This window comes from Abramis brama (genome assembly GCF_963993115.1).
Source record: "Abramis brama genome assembly, chromosome: 10".
Lineage (NCBI taxonomy): Eukaryota > Metazoa > Chordata > Actinopteri > Cypriniformes > Leuciscidae > Abramis > Abramis brama.
Window position 1 is genome coordinate 8,736,114 of NC_139972.1, and position 21,752 is coordinate 8,757,865.

The window sequence follows — 21,752 nt, forward strand, 5'->3', positions numbered from 1 at the left end:
TCATTACAATCTAACAACAAGGTGAAAAGAAAAGAACATATTCAGTAAATTCAAACTTGTTCTTACCTCATCCTTTTGTTTGAGTATTCACTGCTGCTGTATCATCTCTCTCCCCGGACGAACCTAATCTTTTGAGCCCACTGGTCCGTTTGTAAAGTTGACACAAATTTATCACGTGTAACGGGTTACATTAGACAGAACAATGGTCAGAGGAGACAAATTGAGTTGTGGTGTGAGGAGAACCAGTGGAGAACAGGGCAGGTGTCTTGGTGAGAGACCAGTGTTAGCTTATAGATACACGTTCGCTAACGATATACACTGTGCTCACAATATTGTACAGATTATTACCATCGTATATCAGTTAATAGCAAAGCTATTATTGGTCATCTAGGAGTATTGGAACTTACAATAACAGAAACTAAGCTTTGATCAGGCGTTTGTCATGCTCATTAATATCCGTCCAGACTTACGTTACGTGATATAACTTAGCGGTTTCTCATCGAGAGACAGAGAGATATTTTTATTCCTGATACAATTTTTTGTTCCATGGGTGCTTGTGTGGGAAATGCGAGGCAATGTTTACAGCTGAGGAAAGTCAGTGTTGCAGGGAGGTGGATGCATACTGGGCCTTAGTGGAAAATGTCACCCCCAGACTTGATGTGCAGTGCCTGACTCTGCACCCAGGCTTTGAGGCTTGTTGTCTGAACCCATATGTGCTACAGATAGCCTATTCATAGATGCCACCTACGTCACTACAAATAGAACGCCACCATATTTACGACCGACTCGCCCGGTATGGCCGCCCAAACTGCCCATTTGAATGAGAGAGAGAGACAGAGATACCTGGAGAAAATTTCAATTTTAAGCTCCGATCCTTATTTGTTACCCCCAGTTTTCTTTAGTCCATTATTATCTGCCCCAGGCTTGCCCCAATTGGCCTTTCATGATATATAAATACTTAAGTCATAGAGCTTCATGGCGCGCGTTCATGAGAGTCGAGGCGATGTCATGAATTAATCTATGAATCTGCAGCTGTTCAGCTGGCATGAATGAATCTATCTAATCCGTCCATCAGCACAGCCAGAGACATCAGCCGAATATCATAAAAGACTGCCATATCTGTCCGAAAGAACAGATGTTCAATTACAGAGAAGGTTTAATACACACAAATATCGAAATGAAAGAATCTTTCGAGTCGAATCTTTTTGAATGATTCACTCACGATTCGGCTGCGATTAAAAGCTATCAAGAGGTGAAGCTCATCAGTGATTATAATATAACGACTTAAATTGCAGTTTGTTCGTCACATAAAGCTATCATATGAATAAATAACAATATTAATATAACGGACGAGTCGTATTAGATCACTTTTATGACACTTCTGTGATGTTTTTTTGTCTTTTATTATTATTTTTTGCATGACAGCCCCCAGTAGGCTAACGTTACTCATTCACTTTCATTACATCGACAAGAAGAGTCTCCATTAGGCTACATATTAAAAAATGTCCCTTTGTCTTCCACGGAAAGTAAACTTAAGGATTTGCACATGAAGGTGAGTAAATGACGGCAGAATTATCATTTTTAATTTAAAATTTTTAATTTACCATGACGATGATAAATTGAAATACAAAAACTACTGAAAACACACTGACTCACAACCGCTCTTACTGAATACCAACCTACTCTGCACTGAGCTGCAGCAGAGCACAGCACACATATCTCTCCTTCTTGTGACGTAAAATGACGCGATGTTGAAAAAAAGGTTTTTACGAGCAGTCAAAGAAACGCTCACTTTATCTACTAAATTGGTGTCCTTATGTCGTTTTAAAACATTTTAAAACATTTTAAATCCTGCATTATCTTTTCATATGGTAATTTCATACACAGTTATATATTCATTTTGATTTTTTTTTTTACCTGCAATATGCTCTTTAAGTTAACAGACCTGTGTGTGTGTGTGTGTGTGTGTGTGTGTGTGTGTGTGTGTGTGTGTGTGTGTGTGTGTGTGTGTGTGTGTGTGTGTTTTATATCACTAGTGCAGTGTCCGTTCTCGGAGCATAAGCCCTGCCCGCGTGAGGTGCGCCGCTTCCCGCTCGCGCTGTTCTGTAGTTTACTAAAAGTTTATTCATTCTGAATGTGTCGCGTCTCGCGTGTCTATCTATATTGCACCAAATGCGATACATAGTATCCATAGTATCCGGACCAGCCCTACACTTCAGTCTCTGTGATCTGTTTTTAATAAGAGTTTAATTCTGTGATGTGAAGATGATCTATGAATAGGCTAGGTCTAAAGTGTTTACATTGTGTGTGTGTGTGTGTGTGTGTGTGTGTGATGAAGTGAGAATTGTTTATCATTTGCTGTTAATCTACAGTATTCCAGTTTTTCATTAATATCTCTGGCTGTAGGCTAATATGAATATATTAATATACCTGGGTGTGTTTTTCTGAAATGATCTCCAGATGTGATGTGACTCAGTAATGTCTCATACTCATATGTGTCTGTCTGTGTGTTTTATTGTAGGACTCTCAGTGTTTAGACGTCAGTTCAGTTTCCTCAGGATCAGCTGATGGTGAATAAAGAGCCGCTACAGAGACTGAAGACACAGAGACACAGCGATCACACTGACGTGTGTGTGTGTGACTTCACACCAGTTTCTTGTTTTATAGTAAAATGAAAATGAGTGCTGAAAACAGCAGCTTTGAATTGTTTCAAATTTGTTAGATATTGATTACAATGTAGATCGTGAAACACTCAAAATATGTGGCAAACGGTTAAAGCAAAGTGAAAACAAGCCTTAGACAATAGATTTATTGTGCAATACAGACAGCGTTTGGAAAAGTGTTATAAGTTTTATCAAGAGTTTCACTACAGAAGAGATGTTGTAAATTATACCAGCAGAGGAAGACAAAGATTATACAAATAATTTCACTGAACATTTATTTCTGTCAAATATTTATTTATTATTAATCATTTTTTACATGATGATCTATTAATGTTTCCAAATAAATCTTCACATTATTTTACTGGTTTCTTGTTTTTTCCCCCTCCTGCCTCTGAACACAGTTAATTACTAATTGCAATGTTAATTTCTATCATATTCCTCTTAATGTATCAAGAATTTCTAAAACCAACAACATAAAAACAGTGATATGAGTGCGGGCAGCGATTTGATCCAGAAATCAATCCGGAGGGCGAGTGTTTGTTACAGTAATCTAGTAACAAGTTTATTCATGATCAAAAGTGTTACATATATAATCTATGCTAATGTATAATTATAATAGAGCTTTTTCTTGAACTTTCCTGAGAAAAGAACAATTTTACAGAAAATCCTTGAAACATTGTTTTTTGCTCTTTTCAGGTTCAGCTCTGATTCAAGAAAAATATATTTAAGAAAAACAAAATAACAAAATTATGAATTTAATAGAAACAGTCATGTAAAAAAATAACAATAATACACTACTACTACCACTACTAATTATTATATTATTCACAAATATTAAAATAAGTGATTGGATAATAATGTTAGACGTGATTCTAAGTGTTTTAAGTGTAAAATCATTTCAATCATGACAACTCTCGGATAGTTTTAGCATGTTATTGAATATGGTAATGTTAATGTATTTGGTCTTGGCGGATTAGATCTGCTACACTGCTGTTGATTATTACTGTTACAGAGCAAGTATGGACTCGCTACTGCTAATAGATACACAGATCATGTAAGATATGCGGCTGCTGCATAAATAATGTACATATGTGTTTTTGCCATTGTCCAGTGTGGTGATGTTATTTATTGTCTACTTTTGTTGTCTGATGAATGATTTTTTCTGCAGCTGAAAATGCGTCTGATCTTTGAGGGAGAAAAAGAGTTTGAGCTGAAGATGAGCCTGTGGGGGGTGAGTTTCAGTGACCATCCATTATCTGTCCTTAAAACACATTTACTGTCATTGAGATAACATTATTGATTTATTCATATATTGAACTAGCTTTTATTTTTTATATTTTGCATTTTAATTTTGGTTAAAGGATTAGTAATTTCGCTTTGTGTTTTTGTCTCTTTTTTTGATACTTTAAATATTTGTTTTATTAACTTTTTATTTGTTTAAGTTTGATATTTCAGTACTAAAATGTTGTCTTGGCAAACGGCTGAAAAACAATAAGTTAAAGTTTTTCAATATTTCATTTTATTTCAGTTTATGTTTATTTAAAGTAACAAATTAAAACCTTTTTTTAGTTTAAGTTAACTATAATAAGACAATTTGTTCATATAACTTGATCAACTTATTAATTTAATTAATATTTATTATATTTATTATTTATTAATTAATTGTTTATGACCTTTTATAGAGTTTACTTTAAAACTTTTTCTCTAAAATCTACTTAAGTGCATGAAATTACTTTGTAGACAACAGTGTTGCTGAAATAAAGCTAAAATATACAGTGGGGAGAGCAAGTATTTGATAAACTGCCGATTTTGCAGGTTTTCCCACTTACAAAGCATGTAGAAGTCTGTAATTTTTATCATAGGTACTCTTCAACTGTTAGTGACGGAATCTAAAACAAAAATCCAGAAAATCACATTGTATGATTTTTAAGTGATTAATTTGCATTTTATTGCATGACATAAGTATTTGATATATCAGAAAAGCAGAACTTAATATTTGGTACAGAAAACTTTGTTTGCAATTACAGAGATCATACGTTTCCTGTAGTTCTTGACCAGGTTTGCACACACTGCAGCAGGGATTTTGGCCCACTCCTCCATACAGACCTTCTCCAGATCCTTCAGGTTTCGGGGCTATCGCTGGGCAATACGGACTTTCAGCTCCCTCCAAAGATTTTCTATTGGGTTCAGGTCTGGAGACTGGCTAGGCCACTCCAGGACCTTGAGATGCTTCTTACGGAGCCACTCCTTAGTTGCCCTGGCTGTGTGTTTCGGGTCATTGTCATGCTGGAAGACCCAGCCACGACCCATCTTCAATGCTCTTACTGAGGGAAGGAGGTTGTTGGCCAAGATCTCGGCTCCATCCATAATACATGGCTCCATCCATCCTCCCCTCAATTCGGTGCAGTCGTCCTGTCCCCTTTGCAGAAAAGCATCCCCAAAGAATGATGTTTCCACCTCCATGCTTCACGGTTGGGATGGTGTTCTTGGGGTTGTACTCATCCTTCTTCTTCCTCCAAACACGGCGAGTGGAGTTTAGATCAAAAAGCTCTATTTTTGTCTCATCAGACCACATGACCTTCTCCCATTCCTCCTCTGGATCATCTAGATGATCATTGGCAAACTTATTCCATGACGGCGTAGTGTGTTACTAATGGTTTTCTTTGAGACTGTTGTCCCAGCTCTCCAGGTCATTGACCAGGTCCTGCTGTGTAGTTCTGGGCTGATCCCTCATCTTCCTCATGATCATTGATGCCCCACGATGTGAGATCTTGCATGGTGCCCCAGACCGAGGGAGATTGACCGTCATCTTGAACTTCTTCCATTTTCTAATAATTGCGCCAACAGTTGTTGCCTTCTCACCAAGCTGCTTGCCTATTGTCCTGTAGCCCATCCCAGCCTTGTGCAGGTCTACAATTTTATCCCTGATGTCCTTACACAGCTCTCTGGTCTTGGCCATTGTGGAGAGGTTGAAGTCGGTTTGATTGAGTGTGTGGACAGGTGTCTTTTATACAGGTAACAAGTTCAAACTGGTGCAGTTAATACAGGTAATGAGTGGAGAACAGGAGGGCTTCTTAAAGAAAAACTAACAGGTCTGTGAGAGCCGGAATTCTTACTGGTTGGTAGGTGTTTAAATACTTATGTCATGCAATAAAATGCAAATTAATTATTTAAAAATCATACAATGTGATTTTCTGGATTTTTGTTTTAGATTCCGTCACTCACAGTTGAAGAGTACCTATGATAAAAATTACAGACTTCTACATGCTTTGTAAGTGGGAAAACCTGCAAAATCGGCAGTGCATCAAATACTTGTTCTCCCAACTGTAAATATTAGATGAAAAGTAAAAAATGTGAAATGTTGAAAGAACTGAAAGAAATAATTTCAAGTTGAAGTGCTGAAATGACTAAAGCTGAAAGCTTAAAAGAAGTAAAAATGACAAAAGCACATAAAACTAAAACTGAAATTAACCCTCTGGGCTTCTTCGCCCGAAAACGGGCGAAAACTTGAACGTTTCGAATTATAATTTTTTTTTGCTTCATCGGATGGGGGTGAAACTTGGTGACTTTTCTTTTATTACCTATATGAACACACAAAAAAATCAAGGAGATGATTCTGATATGTTAAAGGGTCGTAAAAAAAAAAGTCACACTTAGCTTCCTCCCGCCCGAAAACGGGCGACATAGGAAATGAATGGGAAATACGAAAAAATAGGAAAACTCAGAGAAACTTTTGGTGGTACAAGCTACAGATCAGCCACTGTGCTGAAAAAAAGTGTACAGCAATGAAGGGGTGACACTCTAAAACATCAAGAGTGCAAAAAAGACACCCTCCCCCCCACACACACACACCCACACACACAAACACACACACATACAGAGAGAAATGAACTGGTAAGACTGAAACAGCAAATTTTGCCCCAAACTATATAAAAATTATATAATCATAATAACTCCAAAACTATAGCAAGGAGAGTCAAAAGGTAGGTATCGTTTGAAAGAACTCTTTTTAAATTTTTTGAAAATATAAATTACATTACATTTGGACATTGTCCTGCCAAGAAACGGCGGATAAAAGACAATATATATATATAATTTTTATTATGATTTTGCATATCTTTCTTATTTGTCATGGAATAACTCAGGAAGGAAATAAGGTAGGAGGAAAATTCTTTTTTAGTGAAGTCCCCCTACATGTTAGCTGCATCTGGATAAAAAAATAATAATTTTTGGATAAAGGAATCAAAAATTACAGCATTTTGAAAAGAGATAGCCTTTTTGTACAGTCTTTGACACCCCCTCATGGGCAATTTTTTCTCCATGAAGAATATCTTGTCATAAAAGCAATAGATTATCTTAATTTTGGGCTCATTTTAATTGTAATAATATGCTGTAAAAAATGAAGTGCCATTTTCAATTATCTGAGAATGTTTCATGAGCTGTATGATGTTTTTGACACATTGCAGTACATTATTTTATAGATTATGAAAAAAAAGAAATTCTATTTATCAGCAAATAACTCAGCAATACTTAAGAGTTTTTCAAAGTGGATACATTCACTGTAAAGTTCAGACTCTAAGCTTTCAAATGACATCAACTTTGTGTTAATCAAGGCAAGATTTTTGAAAAATATGGTAATGAATATTTTCGCAGCTAGGTGGCGCCTGCTGGCGGTACACTTGGTTTTAGAGGGATTACTCAGCACTCGTTAGGAATTAATAAATGTAATTAGATTCATTAAAAAGCTGAGATCCTAAGCTTTAAAATGATATATAATTTGTGCTGTTCCATTCAGTGGTTGATTAGTAATAAATTGTTTTCTTTCCGAATGGGAATAAATCAAATAAATAAATAAAAAAGCTATAGGCCGCCTATAGGCGGTTATAGGACATGACACAAATGAATAAATTTTGAAGCCACTAGGTGGCGCTCTTCTCACTTGAAAAATTTTTTTTTTTAGGCCTGCACTCTAATTTGATGTGAAATGTTGCATTTATTGAAAAATAAAATAAAATAAATAAAATAAAAATATATATATTAATTCTAATGGAAAAAATAGCTCATAAAAATTATATAATTAATGCAAAGTATCATAAAAAATTCTAAAAATTCTAAATAATAATCAGAAAACATTATAGAACAAAAATATATTTGATTGGTTATCCTGGGAAAAAGTAAAGTAACATTTTAAGGCTTCGCCCGTTTTCGGGCGGGAGGAAGCTAAGTGTGACTATTTTAATACTAAAACAACACTGGTAGATAAATATAAATTGTGCCTACATACATACTGTCTTAGCTGATCTTAAATTTAACTGTCTCAGTTCAGCTTGGATAAGGTTTACTCCTGTCATGGATTGGAAGACAGAAATAGACTAGAATGAAATATTAATGTGTTTATGTGCATCTGATGGATCTATTGTTTGAGACTCTCATGTTACTGTAAAAATTAAACTATTGTACTGTACTCTCAAATGTGTCTAACTTAAGGAGATTTTACTTGCGAAATCTAAATTTCAAATAGCATGCATTCTCTATATTTTATTTTTGTAAAACACTGCTTTATTAGGAAGAATTTCTCTGGAAATTGTTTATAAAAACCATCCCATTTTCACATGAATGTTTTACATAAACGGTTTCTGTTTCTGCAAAGTCGCGGCTTCAACAACAACATCATATACAAAGTATGACAATGAAAATCTCAGGTATTGTTTGTGTTTTTCTTAATGTCAAAAGCGTCTAATGAGTGTGTGAATATCAGTTTGGGTGACCTTTATAGACACTCTGACAGCTACAATGGATAACAGAATGGATAATCAGAAGAACTGATAAGAATGTAAATGTGTACCTTGAAATGCAATGTGAGTCGCTTTGGATAGAAGCTTCTGCCAAATGCATAAATGTAAATGTAATAATTCACCTCAGAACCTGAATATAAAACAAAAAAGAACTTTGAAACTGTCAACTCTGTGTGATCAAACAAGTCTGTTGTAGACTAAGATTGTTTCAGTCGGTATGTATTTTCAATAATGGTAAAGTAGTGTAATATTTATGAATATTTATGAAGTATTTAAGTATTTGTCCATATTGCTTGCAGAGACTCCGCCCACAAGCTCTTCTGATTGGCTGTGACTCGAGATTGATTTTGTCGCATTGAACCTTAACGTATCGGGTCTGATTTCACAATGAATTCAAGTTCTATTTGCAATTTTTGTAATTTTACATGTGTATGTAAATAGTTTTACAAATAATTATCTCAAATGTCACAATTTATGCAAGATTTACAAGTAACAAAAAACATTGCTTTTACAATTTACAATGTAAGTCAATAGAAATGTTCAACTTTATGACATTGTACAGTACACTTCATCAAAAATAACACTGTAAAACCTGTAAAATATGTCGTAGTGATTGCCTATTGGTTCTAGATCAGGGTTGCTGACAGTAACATTACAGTTAACCCTATCTGAATAAGATTGTGAACTAAATTAAAGAAATTAATGCTGTCCCTGCAAATCTCTTTGGATGAAAGAAATCTGCTTAATATTGACGATCTATCCGCTCGCGAGAGACAGATCTGCATGTCAGGTCCTTATAGTCGCTGCGTTTGATCAAACATTGACATGTTAACGAACTATTTTGCCGACATGTTGTAGTCGTGCATTAATATCATGTTTTGAAAAGCAGATTTAAAGGAAGTCTGTCTCTCCGACGGCCGGCTTTAGCGTCCCGGCGGCTGCGTTGACGGTGAAGGCAGAGATGCTGATTTGGCGTTCGACCTCGTCCCAGGCCTTCTGCGGGTTCGCCGCATTCTCGATGTCGAACAAAGCGTCATAAATCCCTGGGAAAGACTCGCCTGCGTATTTATTGTGACTGCTGGGTGCGAAAATGACATGCCTGGAAGAAACGAAAGAGAAAAAGACAAACCTTGTTTCTGCATGTACCAAAAAACATCTAATCAGACACAGGTAATACTTAAACTGATCCACAAAACACTGAGTGGTTATTACCTTCTTAATGGAAGTACAGGCTATGCTAAAGTTGGCATTTCACAGTGCATTGTGGGTAGGAACAAACTATACCAAGAAAAAGCCGTTCTTTAGAGCTCTAATACTACAAAACGTGTGATTGTTTCTGTTTTTAGACTTAAACCACTAATCCTAAGTATTACACGTGAGTTATGAACTTCACAGTGTAATGATAGATTGTGCTTTACCTGTAAAATGGTCTTCCAGGCAAACCCAGCGGATCAATGAAAGCTCTCTCTAAATACATCAGCTGATCATTTACCATCCGCACATCCAGGGCACTTGAGAGACAGATAAAGATAAGGTAACAGTTGTAATGTGTCATGAGATGTGACACAGGAACACGTCATCATATAACAGGCCATGAGACTCTATAACAGCACTGTGACACAACACCTAACCTGTGCGTAAACCCAAACCTAGCGTTTTAGTGCTGAAGACTATGCTGTTGTTTTGTCATTCATACTTAGAAGTGTCGAGCTGATCAAGACGCTGATGAAAGTCTCGCGCTGCGTCCGTGAAGTTCTCAACCGCTGAGAAGAGAGAGTCTAGAAACACATGATAAAGAAAGACATTGACTGTCAGGAGATAAATCAAGAGCTTTGCATTTGACATGGAAATAACTGCATGTGGAGAGATGGGATGCATCCAAATTCTTATACTCATGTCTCTGGCACACTTTTTTTAACGTGCTACACTCTTAAAAAATAAAGGTTATAAAAGGGTGTTTTTGCAGCGATGGCACAGAATAACCAGTTTTGGTTCTTCAAAGAAACTTAAAGTGGACCTATTATGTCCTTTTTCAAAGTCTTGGTTTTGTTTTGGGCTCTACAAGAACAGGTTTTCATGCTTGAATGTTCATTATTTCCTCATATTCTCCATTGTTGCAGTTCTTCTCTTCCCAGTCTGTCAGTAACGCTCTGTTTAGTTCCTATTCCTATGAAGCCCCTCCTTCTGAAAGCACACTGTGCTCTGATTGGTTGAGTGGATTAGTGTGTTGTGATTGGTCAAGTGCTTAAAGTGTGTTTGGGAAATGTCCCGCCTCGAATCATAACCACCAGTTTCAACACACTACTAACTAAGTCAATCAGGCTCCGCCCCTTTATTCTGCGTATAAATTATTTAAATGAGGAATATTGTGAAGTGTTCGTTCCTGGAAGAAACTCAAGACTACAATGGAGGCGTTTCAGGGAGTTCAGAAACAGTGACACTGATATAGAGAATAACTCAAACATGCTCAAACAGCAACATTACACACTAAAGAAAGACTAACATGGGAAAAAGGTCCTCTTTAAAAGAACTATTTTTTCTGAGTGTGAATAACATTTTATGAAGAAACGTTTTCCACTATAAAGAATCTTTTGTGTAATGGAAAGATTACATGGATGTTAAAGGTGCTTCATGGAACCCAATGCTCAATGCATGGAACTCAATGAAGAGCCTTTATTTTTCAGAAGCCGTGTTTCCACCGCAGGAACTGAGAACTTTGGGTGGTACTCTCTGTGTTTCGACTGCAGGAACCAGGGTCTAAATAAAGTTCTGGGTAAATATTTCCCCCTCAGAAAGTCCCTGCTGGCGAGGTAGAACTTTTTCAAAGTTCAGGAACTTTAGGGGTGGGACTTGGGCACTGAACATGCGTTTTGGTTGAGTTCATGCCGCATTTTGATTGGTTGACTCCACGCAGCATTTTATTTCAACCACCATTTTTAAAAGTCTGTTGCGGTGCGTGCAGTAAGAGTCGTTTGCTATTTGAATCAACAATTGAGTTTTAAAAATACGACCGATGGACCGACGACGAGGTTCAGCTTAAATTCAGAGGATGAAATCCAGCGGGAACTGGAAAGTCGCGCGCAGTCCTACGTCACCGAACTAATTTGCCTAATCTTCACAGTAGGGCTGTCACTTTTGTGAAAAAATCCTGTTCGATTTTTGAGACATAAGTGTTCATTGAATCGATTGTAAAATTGATTTTCCATGTCTAAAGACGTTTCCATTTTAAACGCCAAATATGGATAGTTATAAAATAACTAACAGGCATTAGAGGGCGCGCCGCGCTTGAGACGCGCACAAGTCAGCAAATTTTCCTGATGATTTATTGGCGTGAAGCTTCGTGCACAATGACAAAAAGTAGTGCAACATTGTTGAAAAGTTCCTGGGACAAATTGTTCCTGGACAAAAACGCGGCTAGAGAGCATGATTTGATCATAGTAATCTTGCATATTAAATGATGGATAGTTTGCGTACCGAATGAGATGCCGAACTGCTGCATGGCGGCAGGATGCTTCAGTGCTAGCTGGTGAATGCTGTTAGCGTATTTGCTGAGAGACGAGGCGTATTCTGTACAGTCCAGAGGTAAGATCAGAGAATCAGCCAAACTGAAGATCAGTCCACCTCGAACACGGGCCACCGCCTCCAGCCTGCGGAAACTCGGGTCGTAGAAGCGCTCCACGATCTCATAGGTCTCGTACACGCTGTGGTAAACCGGGTAACTGCTGTAGCGCTCAGTTTTCTGGGGGAAATGGTGGTACAAAATTTAAATGCTGCAAATTTAAAATCTATTTTGCGTAGATGTAAACACTGACAGGAATAAATACAGTGTTGCACACAAACACACTCACTCGGTTTTTGGTGTATCTCGCCCTTCCAGACGCAATCCCTAATCTGATGAAATACGCTTCAAAATCACTACCAGAGCCCAGTTTACTGATCCTGCAGGGAGAACACACACATCTGAGATGCATGTCATGAATCTAAAATCAGTCAGATGGTCTTATAGATGATTATGATCATCATGTTCCCGAAGCTGCACGTCAGTACCATGGTGCATCTCTGTCTGTGGAGTTGTCTCGTTTGTGCCAGCTCTCGTACAGACTCATGCCCTCCTCTCCTTCCTCTGGACTCAAAACCTTCAGAAACATCACTAATTTACACTTTATCACATATTAACATCACTTGCTTTTAAATAGTTGTTTTACTATGTTGATAGTAAAACAGAATGATTGAACAATTGATAAACAGACAGACAGAAAGATAGATAGATATTAATGAACTTTTCAAAACTGAATCTCACCTTCTTTGTGATGTCATAAACAAGAGTGTGTAGGGAGGGGGTGCAGTCGACCCTCAGTGTGTACATACCTACACACACACACACACACACACACACACACACACACACACACACACACACACACAGACACACACACACACACACACACACACACACACACACACACTCCATTATGAGTGTGTCTCTGATAGACAGACAGTAAAAGTAGTGTTGATCTCAGTAAAGGCAGTAAATCATCTTGTGTGTGTGTGTGTGTCACTAACCCTCAATAGCAGAGTCTGCGTTGATGTAGGCCACGGCTCGCTCCTGCAGGACTCTGGCTTTATCCTGCAAACACACAGAAGAACATGCAGCTTTCAGCAAACTGAGATACAGGGAGAGTAGATTCATGCAGTCGTTTCATTCATTCATTCAATGATTCACTGATTCTTTTGTTCAGAATCAAGAGTTCATTTTTCCATTCAATTCTTCAATCATTTATTCATTAGTACATTCATCCAGTGGTTCATTCACCTTATCTGTCATTTGTTCATTCAATCATGCATTCATTCATGTGTTCATTGTTTCTTTAGTTCATTCATTCAATTGTTATTCATGTATTTTTTGTTCATTTATTCATTAATTCATGCATTTTTAGTTAATGCATTTTTTTGTTCATTCATTTGTGAAATTTTTTCATATATTCCATGATTCATTCAGGCATTTTCTCATTAAATCAATCAAATCAATCATTCATTCATTTATTCCATCATTAGTTACATTTTCCATACATTCGATCAATCAAAATACATTAATTATGTATTCAGTCACTCATTTGTTCCTTCTTTCATTCATTTACTCGTACCTCTGCCCATTCTGTGGATCCCAGCAGACCAAACTCTTCTGCATCCCAACTGGCAAAGATCAGCGTTCTCCTCGGCCTCCAGCCTGACACACACAGAGACACAAACACATGGTCATTACCAAAGAAACTGAGAACACAATAAGTGTCTTGTTTAAAGGTCATTAAATTAGACAGTGAGATGACACACACCTCTTTTCATGAGTTTTCCAGCCGCTCTGATGTTCTCGTGCACCACAGCGGCTCCTGACACGGGATCAATCCCTCCGAAAACCCAAGCGTCACGATGGCCGCCCAGAATCACGTACCTGTCTGAACACACACAACCAAACTCAACTAGATAGTATAAAATAAAGCTACGCAAACTCTCAAACAGAGTAACCCCCAAAATAAACCAGATAATGTAATGTCACCTGGCTCCACGGCTCCTCGGATCCAGCCAATCACGTTGTAGATACGGGTCACCTGATTGTTGGTGTGGATGTTCATACGTACTTTACTAAGATATCACAAACACAAAACAATGCTTTATTCAATAGCTTCAGTATTTTACATGAGACTGAATGCGTTCCTGTACTCTTCCCCAGGTAAAGGCCTGTTCACACCAAGGACGACAACTAACGATAACGACTAGAGCTGCATGATATATTGTTTTAGCATCGATATCACAGATAGTCACACTGCAGGATGTGCGATGTCAAGTATAGGGATTGTAAAGACCAGGAACCACGGTTCGAAACACACACAATTCTCTGATTATTGCAAAGTTTAATCATCATAGAGCTAAAGTTCATCATTTACACGTGTTTTAGGTCCTGTTAGTTTAAACATTCAAGCGATTTTAAACCATACTAGCGCTAGAAAATGTGAAAGAAAACTCATTTTGGAATTGTTTTCTGTATTTAAGTCATTTCATGAAAATATTTTATATGGTTCTTGCAGAAGCTCAAACGTGATGCGTAACACGAGATTGAACCTCATTGGTTCTCGCCGTCAAGCGAACATGCTTGAGCTTCTGTTTAACACAACTGATGTGTGAGCTGATGAATGTCTGTATGAATAAAACACTAAATTCAATCTGTTGATCATATAAAGTTACCGAGTCGTTTCAGACAATTTGGAGTAAACCGCTCAATTCCTGTGGATTAGTTTTACGATCTCTTTATGAACTTTTTTGGAGCGTCAGTTGTGTAGTTGTCAAGGGAGGGACAGAAATCTCTCAGATTTCATCAAAAAGATCTTCATTTGTGTTCTGAAGATGAACGAAAGTCTTACGGGTTTGAAATGACATGAGGGTGAGAAATTAATGAAAGAATTTTCATTTTCTGGTCAATGACCCTTTAAGGCCCTTAAACACAATGTAAGTCACTTTGGATAAAAGAATCCACGAAATGCATAAATAGAAACGCATGCTTCATTATGCTATTTATAGCTTGTTTACTCTCTCTCTCTCTCGCTCTCTCTCTGTGTGTGTGTGTGTGTGTGTGTGAAATGGGCTCGCCAAACACAAGGCCATTGTGTAAACTGGCGGACCTCCAGAATTCACTACTGAAAAACAACAGAGCCACAGAAGTATGTGTGAATCTTTCTGTGAAGCAAGTGTTCATCGCACATCCTGCAGTGTGTGTTGTGAGAAGCAAACGTGTGGCCTCTGCCCCTTCATGAGATCGCCAAGCGCACAAACCTCTCTGTACTGCTGACATCATGTATTCAAATCAGTTAATGATTACCAGGAGTGTGTGAATATGTGTGTGTAAGCTGATTAAGATTGTGTAAAGTTTAAGTCTCACTTCAGAACAGCAGGATCAGAGGTTGTGGGGTTAAAAGTCTGGGATTTAATGGTTGAGGTTTTGACTTTGGTTCAGAATAGGAACTGTCTGACTGACTGAACATAATCACAGTTTACTTCTTTAATTAAAAAACTTTTTACGATGCAAACAAGTCATTCCCTACATTATTTTCATATTTAGTTAAATCTTAAAGCAAGACACCACAGGTGAAATGATTTGAACTAATATATATCAGCGCTATACATTAAGACTTGTATTGCAAATTTCTGAAATGTTATGCTTAAATATGGAAATGGGCATTATGTAATTAAATATGCACTATTGTAATACATTCTCAGCACAGAAATCTGAACACTGGATAAAACCTGGTTCATATTAGAGTTTCATTGTGGATTTACAGGAGGGAAAGTCTCGTACTTCTGCTTAAATCCGTCCATGAATCCCGGTCCAAGTCGATACGAGATGTTAAGTGAACCCTTCCAGTTATCCGGAGGAAGAGGCCCGCCCATATGCCTACAGGAAGTGACATCATATAATGACTCGTTTCAGGTGAGGTAAAGAAACAAAATGTAAATGATATTGCAAATTTGAATCAATGAAACAAATGTGATCAACTTAGGATAAAAAAGAAAGAAAAAATTATTCCCCATTCAATTTGACTATTAAATAATACTAATTATTATTATTATTATTATTATTATTATATGATTAAATATTATTATTTTTCAAAATAATATTATTATTTTTTTATTATCATTTAGGTTATAAAAATGAAACAAAATCAATAAAATAAAGATATTACTAGGCAATAAAACTATTGTAGGGTAAAATAAAAATAAGGATTTTATATTATAATTATTTTATTAAAATATTATATTATTAAATCAATGAAACAAGAATGTGATCAGCTTTAAACAGTTAAAAAACTGTTTCCCCCATTTATTATGACTATTGTGATGGATTTTTTAATAAATACAATAGTAAACTGTTTATCAAACTAATCATAATTCTAACATTTTACCACTCAAACAAAATGTACTCGTTACACACAAAAATTGTGTCGAAACCAGTGGAAAAATCTGAGATGCTGACTAGACAATATCAAAAATATAACAGTCTAGAATAGTCTCATGACTTATTGAGTCATCAACTGAACTTCTAACCTTTAATGATTTAAGATCTAAGTTGCTTCTACCAAGTAACAGAAGGGTTTGCATATGAAGAACCAATCACATTTTAGGGAAATTACAGTATGTAAAGTATCATGTCATTTTTGCCATGCTCCTATTCTATAAAAACTGTTGTATTCTTTTTGCTGGTGGGATTCTCTCTGAGATCCTCCGGCCGTGATTAAAGCATATTCAAAGGCATTGTCTGGAGTCTGTCTAGTTAATGCTGCGCAGCAAGTGTGTTAGCGAAGCTTACTAGACACTTTGATAGTGTTATAGGAAAAGACTGGAGGCCAGTTGTCGACTGTAGACGCAGAGCTAGAGTATAAAGATCATTAAGTGTCGATTGGAGACGCCCCAGATAAATGTTTAATTAAGTGTCGACTGTAGACGCTTGGGTGTCGATTGTATTAAAATTTCATATTATTCAATCAATTAAACAAGCATGTGATCTATTGTGATCTATCTTAGTACTATTGTACTGTTAAATGAAAAAGAGTATTTTAAATAATAAAAATAAAAAAATGTGTATGCCATCAAGTTGTTTTTAGCAGTGTCCGACTCACTGCAGCAGGAGAACTGCATCATCATATCCAATGGGATGCACTGGAATCCCGGGAAGCCCCACTGCGTCCTCCATGCTGGACCGGTAGGTGTATTCTACAACACATTTAAAGTCACCATGAAATGGACAATTCTTTATACTTGTTTCTTTATAGAATTCTGCAGTATTTACTATAAATGATCTATCCGTGAACATCATTCATTTTTTTAATTCATGTGCCTCATAATCTTTTAATCAAAATATCTTCCTCTCCCTCTGAAACATCTCTTTCTCTTCTCTGATGACATGTTTACTGACGCGAGGGCGGGGCAACCTGTCACTCAAATGAGATCGACCAATAGCAAACCACAACCATCCAATCAATTTCCCACAGACAAAATCCCCGCCTTCATTTGTTCTTGTTCGAGAAGCGGTTTCACCCGGATATACGTCACAATAATGAAGAAAACTTGTGTTTCATGAGTCTGTAATGTCATAGAGTCTCTTTCGCACCTTTGGCAGGGTATCCAGGTGTGAGAGGGTCTCCCGCCCCGTTCAGGTTCAGGACGTTCCCTCTCTGAGCGCCTCCTCCTGGCAGGTTCCAGCCTTTGGGATACGGCTCAACGCCCTCCGCACAGTAATCCGCAGGGTCCGAGAACAGCACGATCCCTTTAGCTCCCGCTAACATCGCGTTCTTCACCTGCACACACACACACACACAAACACAGACAGAGGATTAGCTGTCCTTCCATAGGGTTTTCTTTCTTATGTGGAGATTAAATTACTCGTTAAACATCACATTCAAACTACTTTTAAATGCTACCTTGTTCCCACGGAAGATTTTGCCATATCTAGCGATGACGATTTTTCCCGTACAGTTTATTCCCAACTCTCTCTCCAGCTTAAAGAAATCCTCCGTCCGTCCGTAGTTAACATACACCAGTTCATCCTACAATTCACAAACATCAGGTTACAGCTGGAGACACACGTGTGTGTGTGTGTGTGTGCGCAAATTCCGTAAAACTTACAGTAAACTACTGTTACATTTTTCTTTAATGTTATGCTCACCAAGCCTGCATTTTCATAAAAACAGTAATATTGTGAAATATTATTAAAAGTTACAATAACTGTTTTCTATTTGAATATATTGTAAAATGTAATTTATTCCTGTGATCAAAGCTGAATTTTCAGAATCATTACTCCAGTCTTCAGTGTCACATCTTCAGAAATCAGTATAATATGATGATTTGATGCTCAAGGAACATTTCTGATTATTATCAATGATGAAAACTGCACAGTTTTGAATAGCAGTATAAGTTTCATAAGTTTCGAATGATAAAACATTATGAGAACACTTTTATTTCATTTTGAATTAGATGCAATGATTATCAAGCACAGATCATGCATTGAGACAATAAACAGGGTCAGTTTTGATTTCATGTTGATTTTAAATTTGGCTTTGGTGTGTGTGCATCACCTCTGGTTGACCTTTTGCAGAGAAAGCACTATAAGGAGGAACGATATCGGTAACATCTTCATAACCTTCAGGGATCGGCTCAGCCAGAGAGGTGTTAAAGATCTGAGAGAGAGAGAGAGAGAGAGAGAGAGAGAGAGAGAGAGAGAGAGAGACATCTGCTATTGATTGAATTATGCACTGTAATCACTATAAAGCGTCATGGACTTTAATCTGTCACTATCACAACCTACTAGAGATAGATAAAGGCCTTAAAACACACTTGCTCTTTATCAGGCTTCTGATGTCGTGAGAGAGAGAGCAGAACATGTTCAGTATTGAGTGTTCTTCATTTTTCACTGTTCAAGATTCTAGATTTATATGTTCTTTTGGGTTATTAAATAGTTTTTGAAGTCACATTATACGTTCTTCAGATCCTCGTTCTGGTTTCTGAGTTTTTAAAGCACATAAAGTGCATGGATTTTTTTGTCCGATCAATTTTCAAAAGCTTGTTTTGTTCAAATCAAAGTTTGTAGTGTTGTGGTTCACCTCGTAGCTGATTGGTTTGGTTCATGGCTTATAAAACTATTTTATAATCCCTATGGGGATTATATATCCCTATATGCCCTGAGGATGGTCATCTGACCGAAAGCTTGGCTATTAAATTTGCTGAAAGGATTCAAGTGTGCAGACAGTTTTATTTATTTTTTGAGATCTTCAGTTTTGTTTGTCTGGCACCTTGTTGTTCGTGAGTGCGGTGTTATTCCTTCAAAATAATCCCTATGGGAAAAATTAATGAATAAAAATACTTCTTGGAACCGGAAAAAGTGGGCGGACAATAATGCACTCAGTGGTCACTCACAAATGTGTCTGTTCTGAAGAAGTGCGTGTGGGTGCAAGGAAACTGTGAGGAAAACATTTTGTGCAACATCAGTTGCAATATCTAGAGGGAAGTGTGTCATCACTATCACTAATAACTTCAGATTCTCTCAAAAGAAGCCTTGTTTGTGTGTGTTTGGGTTCTGCTTGTCAGTAAGTACCTCATTGCCCAGGTGGTCCACTATTGAGATGTAGTTGGGTCTAGTTTTATTTGGGTATGACAGCAACACGTCGTAGGGAACCAGCTCTACCGAGTCCAACCCAAACTCCCTCCACTCGGCTCCAATCTGCTCCGCCAGATCCAGATTCTGCTGCGTTCCTGCCAGGTGTGGAAGCCTGGTGAACTTCCTATGACAAACATGAGACAAACATAATCTAGACTGGCTCCTCAACAAATGAGAAGGACAACTAGGCTAGCAAAATATCCATCATTAACATTACAACATTAATATTCATTCCACATTAAAACATTCTTCCATAAACTAAATAAAAACACTATTATAAAATAAACAAAATAAAAAGATAAACACTTTTAGTTCATATATTACCTAAAAAGAATGCAACTCCTATATTTATATTACCTATAATCCGCCAACAATACATGCAGTTTTATCACCACCTTAATGTATGTTTTAGATGCACTTAATATCATTCAGTAATATCAGGACTAGTTTATTTGAAGGCACCTGAGATGGTGTTTAATATTCTCTGCTTGCATCTCATCCAGAAAGTCGCGCAGGAAGCTTTTCGACGCGTGTCCATGATTGACAGTAGTAGGTCGAGCAAACCAGCCTAAGATGATGAGAAACACACACCTGTTACACCAAACCAGATCTGAGAAATATTAGCAATTCCTCTGTTTAATGTGCATAAGAGGAATTCATGATGAAGGTGTCTGTTCAAAATTAAACATCATAAATGCACTCACTCTTAAAAATAAAGGTTCCTAAAGGGGTTTTTGTTTGAGTTCCCCAAAGAACCTTTCAGTGAACGGTTCTTCAAAGAAACGAGTGTAAGGAACATTTTAAGAATCTAACGTATCTTTTGTACAATGGAAAGGTTCCATTAATGTCAAAGATTCTTCATGGAACCACCAATTCTAATAAAGAACCTTTATTTTGTGTAACGTATCATTGAAAGCAACAATAAACAAAGTGAGCAAAACATCCGGGGTTCACACGCCATTTGTCGAATGGATTTTCATGACTTTGTTCCATGCAGATTTGGTTTAGCATGTTTATGAAAGAATCTAACTCACATAGAGCAATTTCTAGCTAATGCAATATTTAGAGCTGAACATAATTACACACAAAAAATGCATTCAGAAAATAAATACAGACTACATCACTGGTTTATATTTCCATGAGTTTCCCAGATCTTTAAAAGAAATATTTAAATTCTCTGATATTTCATGGTTGTGGGACCCTTGAACATTTCTTCAAGACTGTGTTTATCTGTAAACATATTTATCCAAATAAAAGGTATTTAAACACCTGCATTTAAATAAAGATCTATAGGGTCTCAGTATAGTCACACCTGTCCTAAATCCAGACATTCAAGACCTGAGGAATGCAGCACAGGAGATCTGGACAGGTGAGACCAACAGGTGTCAAACACCTCAATTTGATTTTGCCCATATAAGCAACGAAAAATCAATACCATAGCCTATGAATTGCTACTTCTAACGAACCCTATTTGGCAACTTTGTGTCAACATGTTTTTATGGCAAAATGATGCACAAAGGACAGTCTAAAAAAAACTCTCGCGAGAGGCATTGCACATAATCAAAAATACTTAAAGGCAGAGAAACTCACCAATAATAAAGCCAATCAAGAAGAAAGCTGTAATAACCGTTAACCGGCAGATCCAGCTGATTATTTTATCCTCGGATCCCATATGACTAAGCGCCGCACATAACTTGTTGAAAGCTGGAGAACTAGAACTGCGCGCAGGAGAAGAGAAGTGAGAAATGTAGGCGGGTCTTGGTTGGCTTATGTTTAAAAGTTCATTGCAACGAATCGGTTCCTTTGAGTGAAAATGATTCACCAACTCGCTCGATTCATGAAGTCCTCGCGCGGCATTTTACGCGTTCCTCTTCGCAGTGACAAATGTTTAAACATCGCCGCTGATAATAAACTACTTCAACTAACCTAATTAGAAGGCTAAAACCAGCTGGTTTGTTCTTCCACCCTGACTAAAAAAGTCCCATCAAAATCAAACAACTCCGACTGACCATTTGAAGTAATAGGCCTATGTATGTTGGGCAAGTGTGGCAAATCCCCTCAAAAATATTCATCCAAACATAGACCTCTATATGC

General features: G+C 37.2%; 2 protein-coding genes across 2 annotated transcripts in view; one reads left to right on the forward strand and one right to left on the reverse strand.

Annotated features, from left to right (window-relative positions):
* Positions 1 to 3,024, forward strand: part of LOC311090814 (uncharacterized protein) — a 189,835-nt gene extending 186,811 nt beyond the window's left edge. Inside the window, exon 27 of the mRNA XM_084126357.1 lies at positions 2,522 to 3,024. Coding sequence (XP_083982483.1) covers positions 2,522 to 2,523 — 2 coding nt within the window. The 3' untranslated portion in view covers positions 2,524 to 3,024. The remainder of the gene's footprint in view (positions 1 to 2,521) is intronic.
* A 5,092-nt stretch (positions 3,025 to 8,116) lies between these two features.
* Positions 8,117 to 21,427, reverse strand: naalad2 (N-acetylated alpha-linked acidic dipeptidase 2). The gene is made up of 19 exons (XM_084126381.1): positions 21,249 to 21,427; positions 20,121 to 20,226; positions 19,596 to 19,782; positions 18,580 to 18,681; positions 17,926 to 18,051; positions 17,616 to 17,802; positions 17,125 to 17,218; positions 15,807 to 15,902; positions 14,013 to 14,098; positions 13,792 to 13,911; positions 13,603 to 13,685; positions 13,022 to 13,085; positions 12,759 to 12,826; positions 12,506 to 12,594; positions 12,307 to 12,397; positions 11,933 to 12,197; positions 10,155 to 10,236; positions 9,877 to 9,969; positions 8,117 to 9,557 (listed from the first exon to the last, which is right to left on the reverse strand). Exons 1-19 carry the CDS (start codon positions 21,328 to 21,330, stop codon positions 9,350 to 9,352), a joined length of 2,229 nt encoding a protein of 742 aa, XP_083982507.1. The 5' UTR covers positions 21,331 to 21,427; the 3' UTR covers positions 8,117 to 9,349.
* Positions 21,428 to 21,752: the final 325 nt, after the last annotated feature.

Excerpts from the sequence above, each read along its gene's own strand:
- naalad2 (XM_084126381.1), bottom strand. The coding sequence starts at position 21,330 with ATGGGATCCGAGGATAAAATAATCAGCTGGATCTGCCGGTTAACGGTT. Across the intron at positions 18,682-19,595 it reads TGGACCACCTGGGCAATGAG|ATCTTTAACACCTCTCTGGC; the intron begins GTACTTACTGAC and ends TCTCTCTCTCAG. Across the intron at positions 13,686-13,791 it reads TGGAAAACTCATGAAAAGAG|GCTGGAGGCCGAGGAGAACG; the intron begins GTGTGTGTCATC and ends TGTGTGTGTCAG.